Raw genomic sequence first — 10402 nt, 5'->3', positions numbered from 1 at the left:
TCAGCAGGCACAATGGCTTTGCTCAGCCATGGGTCATTATCGGGGAATAACGATGTGACCCGAGAGCCACACAGGTCCCTGCAGCCTTCTTACTCCTGGGGTACAGCTGCTCCAGCTGCAGGTCACATCTGGCCCGTTTCTCGGTGCCCAGCATCTCCAGTGTCTCCAGGCTCTCCCCATCAACTCAGCACAGAACACGGAGGGAATTCAGGACATCTAAAACCAGCACTTGGCCAGCTTTGGGGTTTTTTTTGACAGATCGAATTGCAATTCCAAGACAAATGTCAGTGACCATGACCCTGGCTGGTCCAAGGAGTCAGGTGGAAGAAATTTCCACCAACGGTGCTGACAGCAGGTCTGAGCTTCACTGAGACAGAACAAACCTCATGCGGTGATGCCAACAGGACGAGCGGCCTTTCCTTGTCACTGTGGTGCCTACACTCGTGCTGGGAATACGACGGGGAAGGAACGCATGAACTGAACCTGACCTGTGGAAATGGCACCCTCTCTCCCCAGGATTTCAGCCACAGGCTAGAAGAAATTTTTACTTTGGACACCCCCTTCCCTTCCGTTGATGGTCTTGATACAGCAAGCATTCCGAGGGGAGTCACCATCCTGCATGCCAAGGGGTTTAAATGAAAATTCAGGAACTAAATTTTGTCCCTCCAGAAGCCTACTTCATTTCAGAACTCATACAATTCTGAATCCAGCTTCCCACTCAGAGATAAACTCACCAACGCTGACCCCTTCCGCTGCTGAGATTTGATATATGGTGTGGGGGGGGGGAAAGAGGGGAGGAGTTCCTTCGTAGCTGAAATCTGATTTGCACGCACTTTACACAAATATAGAAAAAAGTTACAAAGAACTGAATTTAAAACATAATTTAAACATCCAGCCTACATTCTTTTTGGAACACAAGAACCCATTTTATCCCCATCGCTGTCTGTGCGTGAAAGCTCCTTCCCAAACCACAGAAATCATCTAACCAAACCAGTCAGTGGTCAGCTCACACCACCATGAGATACCCAAGCCAGTCCCAACTAAAAAACTCGGGTATCTCAGTGCAGCTTTAGTTTGACGTATTATTCAAACTCGTCTCTTCCAGAAAGACTTATCGCAAATGGTTTGTTAGCTATAGTTGTTACAGCAATTCTTTTTCCATGGAAATAGCTGCAGGTTTGCTTCATTGCTAAACAGCAAGATACCGTCTTAAAAAAAGAAGACACAAACACAGGAATCCAAAGCTGGTGGTTATTTTTTACTGGAAAACTCTCTGAAACATTAAAAAAAGTATTCTTACAGTTAATTCATTCCTCCTGGAATTAAATTGGACATGCTTGGTCAAGGTGACGGTATGGAAAGAGCAGTCTGACTTGTACAAACCTGATATTCAAAGCATCATCAATACACACAAAGGACAGGCTCTGACGCACGTTTGTTACCTTGCAACCTTTGCTCAGCCTCAGTAAACATCTTTGGAATATAGATTTTTTTAAAAAAACACAAAGAAACTTAAATATTCACAGGACAGAACCATAACACTATTAAAAAAGGGAACAGTTAAGATTTACAGACACCAGCAAAGAGGCTGCCTATGGCTGATCAAAACAGAACTTGCAGGAGTTCCACTAATTACACACAGAAGCTGGATTCCAGCAACTTGGAACGCTTCGGACTAAGAGGCAGTTTTGGAATTTAGTTACTTGCCTAAGGCAGGAAGAAAGGTAGGTGTGCAGAAGGCAAGGTAAATTAGTGCTAGAAATTCTTGTTAAACCAGGAGTCTGGAAGTACAGCAAGGAAAAAAAAAAAGGTTGTTTATTCTTTGAAAATTAAAAATTAGCCAAAAGTTATCAGTATATTCTTTCTATATTGCACAACATTTTAAAGTAACTGAAAAATTAGAAAACCCTGCATTTATAACAACTATATTTAAATATATTCCAAATGGAGTTAGCCCATATAGTTCAGCTTTTAAAACAATTGAACCCTCTTTTCTATCAACAGCATACAGCATTTCTGGGTCCCCTGTCTTCTCCAGCCCTCTCCAAACTAAGAAAATGCAGTTACAGACAGTTCTCCTCAGTACATCACAGATTTATTGCTTTATTTTACATGACAAAGGCTAAGAGCTAAACTTTTAGAGAATTTAAGGCAATCCCACAAGACCAACACCTTAAGGGCATTTACAGCACACAGTGGTCTTTACTCAAACACCAGGAGAAGTTTGATATTTCAAAATGAGAGGAACAGTCAGATTTTAAACAAATGGACCCTTTCAAGCATCAGTCACTATCTTCCTAACAAGGAACCCAGCACTGAAGAAACAAGTCATTCCAGAGCACCAGTGTTCCGAAAAACTAAAAAAAAGAAAGAAAAGGTCAACGGAGGAAGTTCCAGGACATCTTACATAACTCATTCGTACTCGTCTAAGAACTTGTTGGAAGATTCACTCAGATTTTTGGAGAGCTGAATCACTTTTTTTTCCATTCATAACATGCAGGATGAATTATGATCTGTCAGATACGCTTAAAATGGAACTTACAAAGAAGCATTCCAGACTGACAAAAAACATGGAGTATTCTCAACAGGTTTACAAGCTGATTCATCTGCAATTTTTTTCCCACAATAGTTCTTTCATATCACAGAGTTCCTTAGGAGCTCCTTGTCTGATGCTCTGTCTTCTTAATAATCACTAGCAAAGCCTGGCTTTAGAGAGCCGGGCAGCAGTGAAAATATCAAGAGCACTTCTATGTTTGCAGTCTTCATTACTCACAACCAAGTTTACTATTGACAGATTTATCAACTGCCAGTCCTGCAAACCCACTCAGACCAACAATTTAAAAAAAAACCCAAAACAACAACAAACTAAAACCAACAATAAGAAGCCAAAAAACACCCAGTAAGAACAGGCTTGTCAAAAAAACTAAGTGTGCTCAGCATTAGGCTAACCTTTCCCTTGCAAATATTTTGGAAATCAACTGAAAGAGTATGGAAAAAAAATAGTTTTAGAAGATAACCCTGGCCCAATGAGCATCTGCATTATTTTTATTTCTAGATAGAGTTGTTGTGGATTTGTGTGGTGGGTTTCTTGGTGGTGAGGGAGGGGCTACAGTGATGGCTCCTGTAAGTAACTACTGGAATTTTCCCTGGCTAAAAGCAGGACCCACCTCTGTCCAAGGCCAAGCCCATCAGCACATCTGTGAAAAACATTTAAGAGGGGACACAGCGCATGGAGGGGTGGCACAGCCCCAGGATGAAAGGAGAGGGAGGAGGTGCCAGAGCAGAGATTCCCCTGCAGCCCATGGAGGACCCAACCTTGGAGGAGGTGGCTGCAACTCCGTGGAAGTGACCCACGCCGGAGCAGTTAGTGGAGAACTGCGGCCCGTGGGAAGGACTCACGTTGGAGCAGTTTGTGAAGAACCCTCCCCTGAGGGACCCCACGCCAGAGCAGGGGAAGACTCTGAGGGGCCCGTGGCAGAGGCAACATGGTGGATTGACTGCAGCCCCCATTCCCTGAGCCCTGCGTCACTGGGGAGAAGGCAGAGAAATGGGGAACAAAGCCTTTGGTCCTGGGAAGAAGGGAGCAGTGGGGGAGAAGTGCCTTTTTAAGAAATAGTTCTCTTTCGCATTATCTTGCTCTGGTTTTGTTTGTTAACAAATTAAATTGTGGCTTTTTTGTGTTTTCCCAAGTTGAGTCTGTTTCTCAGCCATGACCATCAGTGGTGAGTGAACCCTCCCTGTCCTTGCCTCAGCCCACAAGGTTTTTTTTACCTTTTTGTTCCTCCGATTCTCCTCTCCACCCCACCAGAGGGGAGGAGGGAGTGACAGGCTGTGTGGTGGCCTTAAACCACAAGATTGAAAACAAATACCATACAGAAAACAGTAGACTACAGGTTTTTTAAATAAAGAATTAGGGTATATTGTTTCAAGATGGTTTTGTGAAAACAGAAAAGATTATTTTCTATGAAAAACCTCAGACCAGGTACAGCCTGACTGGACTTGCAGTAAAATTTGATTAAGCAGAAATTACTGACAATGTATGAAAAATAAGCAGAGTCCTACTGCCACAGAGCAGGATGAATGTGTAGAATTTGCACTCAGCAGAGAACCCTGCGTGTAAACTATTCCCATCTGAATCAGAGTAACTGAGACAAACAAGACTTCATGGTGCTATTTGGAATTTTTTTTCTAGAGAAGAATTACTTTGCTCAGAAGCTCATACAGTTTTCTACAGCCTTTTGTAACATAAATCGACATAAATAGGCTTCTGGCCAACCAGAGAATCCACACTGCACAGAGCACTAGTAGAAACTTCCATCTGGGATGATGGCAAAGACAAATTCTCTAACTTTTGTTCAGAGGGCAACTTCTGTTCCTCTAAATGAAGACAGCAATTCTTATCTCTTTGGAAGAAGAAAGATTGGGGGGTTGTAGCACTCACTGTCATAGCAGAAAGAAGTTTCTGTCACATAAAAAGCCTGGAACATGTCCCACAACTGAAGGAACTTTTCCCCTCAGCATTTCTTCAGAGCACAACTAGATAGATTTATACTGAGAAAACTTTTTGAACGTTTTAACAGCAAACAGGTTAGTGCATTTTCCTTGCTAATGTTCCCTAAAGCAACAAGTACACCAGTTTACATTCTGTTAAAAAAAAAATAAAAATTCCTATAGAACAAGTCATTCAAGAAGCCAAATAAATTATTTCTTGGCACCTCCCTGCACACAGACAGGAGAAGTTCCAGCCATTCGCAACAGTATGTTTTAGTTTTGCATACCCGATGCCAAAGATGTTTCTTTTTTCTATTTTTCCTAATTAGTGAAATACATCAATATTACCATGACAGGAGTCATTCTTCTCTTCAAGTTGAAGGATTTGACATTAGCTCCTTTTGAGTTGGTGACTCAGACACTAATCCCGCACGCACACAAAGCTAAGATTTATCCGTGGCAGCAGCAGGGTTCACTGGGCGCTGCCTCACGGTGTTCAGTGACGAGTTTCCATTGGACACCTCTTTACCCTCCGTTTCATCCCCTGAGACATCTTCCTCATCTGCTTCCTGCTCTTCATCCAGCTTTTTCAGCAGCTGAGCTGACTCTGGAGCTAGCTTTCCTTAAGGAGGAAAAAAAAACCCATGCATACACATGCATATAATAAATACCATCACCATGTGAAGTAAGCTTTTTTTAACATTATGGGCTAGCACAGAATTTTAATGAATTTAATCCAGGCAGCACTTTCCAGTATCAGTCACTTAAACTGCTATCGGAGGCAGAATTGTTGCTAGCATGAAGTTACCCGCAGGTCAGGTATCAACACATCACAGACTATCTAGACAAGGTAATATAAAACTTCTTCCGGCTTTGAAAAAAATGAGTCAGGTCCCTACAAAACGTAAATCAGCATTCAAGTCTCCTTACATGACTTAAGATTACCTTGAAAAATTCCAGAGACTAACCACAAACAATTACTTTCTATCCTCAGAAATGTGAATTCTTTTAATCCTCACTTTGCTCCTAAAATTTATGCAAACCCCCAACTGAGCACTCCACTCAAAACTTTTACTCCTATCTCCCTGCACATACGGAATTTCATAACTTGCAGGTATGAAAATGCTGTAACGACATTCTTCTATCTCCTAAAAAAGTTTTTAAAAATAGTTGAGCTTTAGCTAAATACAAAACATGAACCTACTACAAGCCCTAAGGGCAAACATCTGCAGGTAAAGCACAGCATTTATCACAAGTGTAAGCTTCCACACGAAATCTCATGTCCTGCAGACACAAGTTCCATAACAATATTTATTAAATAAAGATTTACCAAACAGCTTCACTGAATTAGAAGTATACAGCAGGCTTACTTGAATAAGGGTACTGTGGCAGTCTGTGCCTTTTGGATGGACAGATACAGTCTGCTACGAACACCATCATCTGAAACCAGAGAAAGGCAAGTTTAAACCTCCAAACATCCTGCACGCTAGAATCATGGAATCATTTAAGTTAGAAAAGACCCTGAAGATCATCGAGTCCAACTGTTAAACTAACGCTGCCCAGTCCACCACTAAACCATGTCCCTAAGTGCCATGTCTGTTAAATCCCTCCAGGGATGGTGACTCCACCACTTCCCTGGGCAGCCTGCCCCAGTGCTTGACAACCCTTTCGGTGAAGACATTTTTCCTAATATCCCATCTAAACCTCCCCTCTTTGACCACCAACCGGGTCATCTTGTCATAGAAGGAGATCAGGTTGGTCAGGCAGGACCTGCCGTCACAAACCCACCCTGACCGGCCTGATCACCCAGTTCTCCTGTAGAATGCCGTGCGATGGCACTCAAGATGATCTACGCCAGAACCTTCCTGGGCCCTGAGGTCAGACTGTAGTTCCCCAGATCCTCCTTCCAGCCCTTCTTGTAGGTGGGCGTCACATTTTCTAACTCTCAGTCAAGTGGGACCTCCCCAGTTAGCCAGGAGCTGCTAAACGTTTGAAAGTGGCTTGGTGACCAGTTCCACCAGCTCCCTCAGTACCCTGGGAGGGATCCCATCCAGTCCCACAGACATGTGCAGCAGCTCCTTAACCATTTCCCCTTGGATTATGGGGGCTTCACTCTGCTCCCTGTCCCCAACTGTCAGCTCAGGGGACTGGGTACCCCGAGAACAACTGGTCTTACTATTAAAGACATAGACAAAGGCAGCATTAGTGTAATCATGTTTCAAGTGCTTCACTTACAAGTCCCAGTACGAGTCCCATGAATAGAGTTGCCAACGCAAAAATGACATAGGAGCCCCAGACCGGTATTCCAACATTTTCTGTTAAATAAGTATGGCAGTGCTGGAATAAAAGAGAGGAGAATCATTTCAAGAATAGCTGAATATCGTGTTTGTTAAGATAAAATAGAAAGCTAAGCACATACCCTGATCCACATGGACAACTGAAACAAAGCTGACATACTGCTCATCCTGAAACAAAGCAGAAAAAGGTAACTGAAAACATCCTTAAGTCAGTCACATACCTCTATCTTCCAGTTTGCCTGACTGGCAATTATTTAGTCCCATGTTGAACAACTTCCTGTTCATGTCTAGTTTCCCTTTTGACTACTTTTGATTTTTATCTTCTGTTTTGCCTTTTACTTCAATAAACACTCATTTCCTGTGAAGCTTCAGTACCAGTACTAGCCTGCATAACGTTCCACACATGGATAACTACACATTCGCAAACTTTCTTAACTTGCACCTGCTGACACATGAATTTCAGTTACGTTTGTTTATGTTCTAAGTTATATTTAGATCAACAGTCTACAAAAAGCCAGATGGAACTCTATTCAAGATATTAAGAACTGTGCATCTGGACATTTTATTAGAACAAAAAAAATTAACCTATTAAAAAAATATAAGGTTCTAGAAGAACCGAGAGATCTTCAGACACTTAAGTTTAGCCATAGTTCACATACAAGTGAAGACGACCCGGCTATTTGCCACGTATATCCTGCTGATCCTGAGATTTCCCTGTTATTGTGAAACTTTAGCATTAAGTATTCACTGTCTGTAAAGGAGAATCTGAAACATTAAGTCAGAGTGAAGATTCAAATAGCATCGCGAGCAGACAAGAGCAGACAAAGTAACAGTGCTGAGCTTCCTTGAAAAGCCACCAAAAAAAGTAAAATTTCAGTCTAGTGTACCACTTCACAAACTGAACACTGCTACAGCACAGTTAGCACAGAGGTGTTTCAACCACCTTTGCTCTAACAGAAGAAAAAACACAAACAGTTGGGCTCATCTGCCTCAACCAATGGTGTTGCCAACATGCTTTATCACTCACGTTTACCCAACTACACTGAAACCACTACACAGCACATGCAGCAACAACTAAAAAGCACTTCAAAGCCACAAGGCTAGAAAGGATTCCAACGAGCGTGTTTCTTCCCAGATCACAGTCTTCCCACTTCACTTTTCACTCTTGCTTTTAACTTTGCTCCAGCTATGTCTTAAATGGCCAGCCCGTATCTTACAACTACATTGCTACATTATTTTCCAGTTTTTATTGCTAATTTCCTAGAATTTATCTGCTCAAAACATCTTTTTGCTGTATAATCAAAAGAACAACTTCAAGTGTCAGGAAGCTACCTAAAGAGTTTAGCAAAACCATACACCCACCTGTAACTATTTGAAGCCTTAAAGTAAACCTTGCTGAGGACATGTTTGTTACACTAGTGCACACAATCCTCCCACAGCCGCCAGAGGAGGCATGACCATCCACCCATCACATTCACATACTTCTTATCAGCACAGAGCTGCTGCGTGAGCTTTTCACAAGGAGGCAGCAGCAGGGGCGGCACACCTAGGGACCTGTCCCAGCATGTCCTTAAAGGCTGCGTGGTTGATAACAAATTGTTATAAAAAATCATACCAAAACTTACAGGAAAGAGGAAGGACCAAACCATGATGAAACTGGTTCAATAGATTTCCATTCCTGGTCACTGATGAAATTTATGAAATCGGTTTTAGTTCTTGCACCCTGGTATCTCCTGAACTCTCCATCTTTACAGCTGGAAAACAAACAAAAAAAATCCTTTATTTCAGACAGTCCAAGCGCGCAGCATTTGCTTCCACTCAACATCTTCCCTCCCATCACCTTGCCCCCCTTTTTTTTTTGTTTGTTTTTAAAGTTTTACTTTGCTTTAGATTATACTGGCTCTAAAATGTTTTACAAAAACCTTGACTACACGTATTTCTGGAATCATGACTCCATGTGTATCTTGACTAGCTTTAGGTTGCAATGCTATAAAAAGATAATGATCTTCCTAATGCACTTGGCACCCAACTGCATTAAGATCAACCTACAGAGGAAAGATTGCAAAACAGAAACACCCATGAAAAGACAGAATAAATAAGGCCTGAAGGGAAAAGAAAAAAAAAACTGGCGATACTGTTAGGTCACAGCGCGTAAAGACAGCGGCTGTTTCCCTGTAAAGTCACTCACATTCTTAAAGAGCACAGTAAATCTCATTCATTTGCCCCAAAGAAAGGAAAAAAATTGTCCTCTCTTCTCCAAAAAATCCTGCTCCGTTGAATACTTACTGATAGATGGTAGGAAGAGCTGTTATAATAAATCGTCCACTTAATCCTGTAAGAAAACAGCTGTTTTCAGAATAGTAAAGCACTCTTATATAAAAAAGGCAAGAAATGTTACTCTACACCAAAATAAAACCAGCTGCTCCCCCAGATATCAGTCTTTAATTGTGATCAAACACCAGCTTGCACATATCAAAGTACTGCACACAGTCTAAAAGAAAGGTCTCTGGACAAAAAGCAAGAAAGTTTCTCCAGGGGGGAAAGAAGAAAAACAAAACATCCAGGGATAACCTTCCTACTTGACTACTTTGGCAGTGGCTCTTAGAGAGAGATGCTCTCCTTCTCCCACATGATCCACAACCTCCAGTGCTTGCAGAAAACAATCCATGTGAGGCAAGTTTCCGAAGTTCTTGTGGGACTTTGGAGAAAAGTACCAGCACGGGGAAGGTCATTTTGACAAATCCCACCCAGACATGAGAGCAATTTAGAGAAGGGAGCTTCAACTGAGGGAGACCCCATTGCCTGCAACTCCCTGTTGCCAAAGGGAAGTACTACTACAGGGAAGGCTGAAACTATTTTTTTTTTTTGTTCTGTATGATGCTTAGAAAGTAGGGTCAAAAATCTCCTTGAAATCCTCCAAATCACTCGCTAGAGAAATCCTCTTGTTCCCTTTATCTACTAAGAAAGACCGGAGTGTTTAGTCATAGAATCACAGAATGGTTTGGGTTGAAAGGGACCTTAGAGATCATCCAGTTCCACCCCCTGCCATGGGCAGGGACACCTCCCACTAGCCCAGGTTGCCCAAAGCCTCATCCAGCCTGGCCTTGAACCCCTCCAGGGATGGGGCATCCACAGCTTCTCTGGGCAACCTGGGCCACTGCCTCACCCCCCGCACAGGAAAACATTTCTTCCCAATATCTCATCTCAATCTCCCCTCTTTCAGCTTAAAACTGTTCCCTGTCCTGTCACTGCATCTCCTTGTAAAAAGTCCCTTCCCATCTCTCCTGTAGCCCCCTTCAGGTACTAGAAGGCTGCTATAAGGTCCCCTCAGAGCCTTCTCTTCTCCATATAATACTCTACACATAACAATCTGCCTTCAGTGGAGACTAACAGAAGATCCTTACTATTCCTATTCATTCTGTTTACTTTCTGAAAGCACCCAGGCTCGCACCGAAGCAGCCCTGAGGCCCGGGGAGGGCCACACTCACCCGGCTGCTCTGTGACATCCACCTTGGCAATATTCACCTCCAGGTCCTCACCCCACTCGGCGAACTTCTCCCACTCGGGCTGCAGGTTCTGGCAGGCGGGACACCAAGGGGCGTAGCTGGGGACAG

At 42.8% G+C, this 10402-nt stretch overlaps 1 protein-coding gene across 1 annotated transcript; it reads right to left on the bottom strand.

The window, feature by feature from the left end:
* Positions 1-4934: 4934 nt before the first annotated feature.
* Positions 4935-10394, bottom strand: TMX1 (thioredoxin-related transmembrane protein 1; the record flags this gene model as incomplete). Its single annotated transcript, XM_010073809.1, has 7 exons — positions 4935-5113; positions 5862-5931; positions 6727-6828; positions 6911-6956; positions 8414-8542; positions 9075-9120; positions 10277-10394. Coding segments are annotated over 7 exons (690 nt in total), but the record flags the coding sequence as incomplete, so codon positions are not given.
* Positions 10395-10402: the final 8 nt, after the last annotated feature.

This window comes from Pterocles gutturalis, unplaced genomic scaffold (genome assembly GCF_000699245.1).
Source record: "Pterocles gutturalis isolate BGI_N339 unplaced genomic scaffold, ASM69924v1 scaffold41267, whole genome shotgun sequence".
NCBI classification, from domain to species: Eukaryota; Metazoa; Chordata; class Aves; order Pterocliformes; family Pteroclidae; genus Pterocles; species Pterocles gutturalis.
The sequence above is the reverse complement of the archived record's forward strand: the minus strand, read 5'-3'. Positions and strand labels throughout refer to the sequence as shown.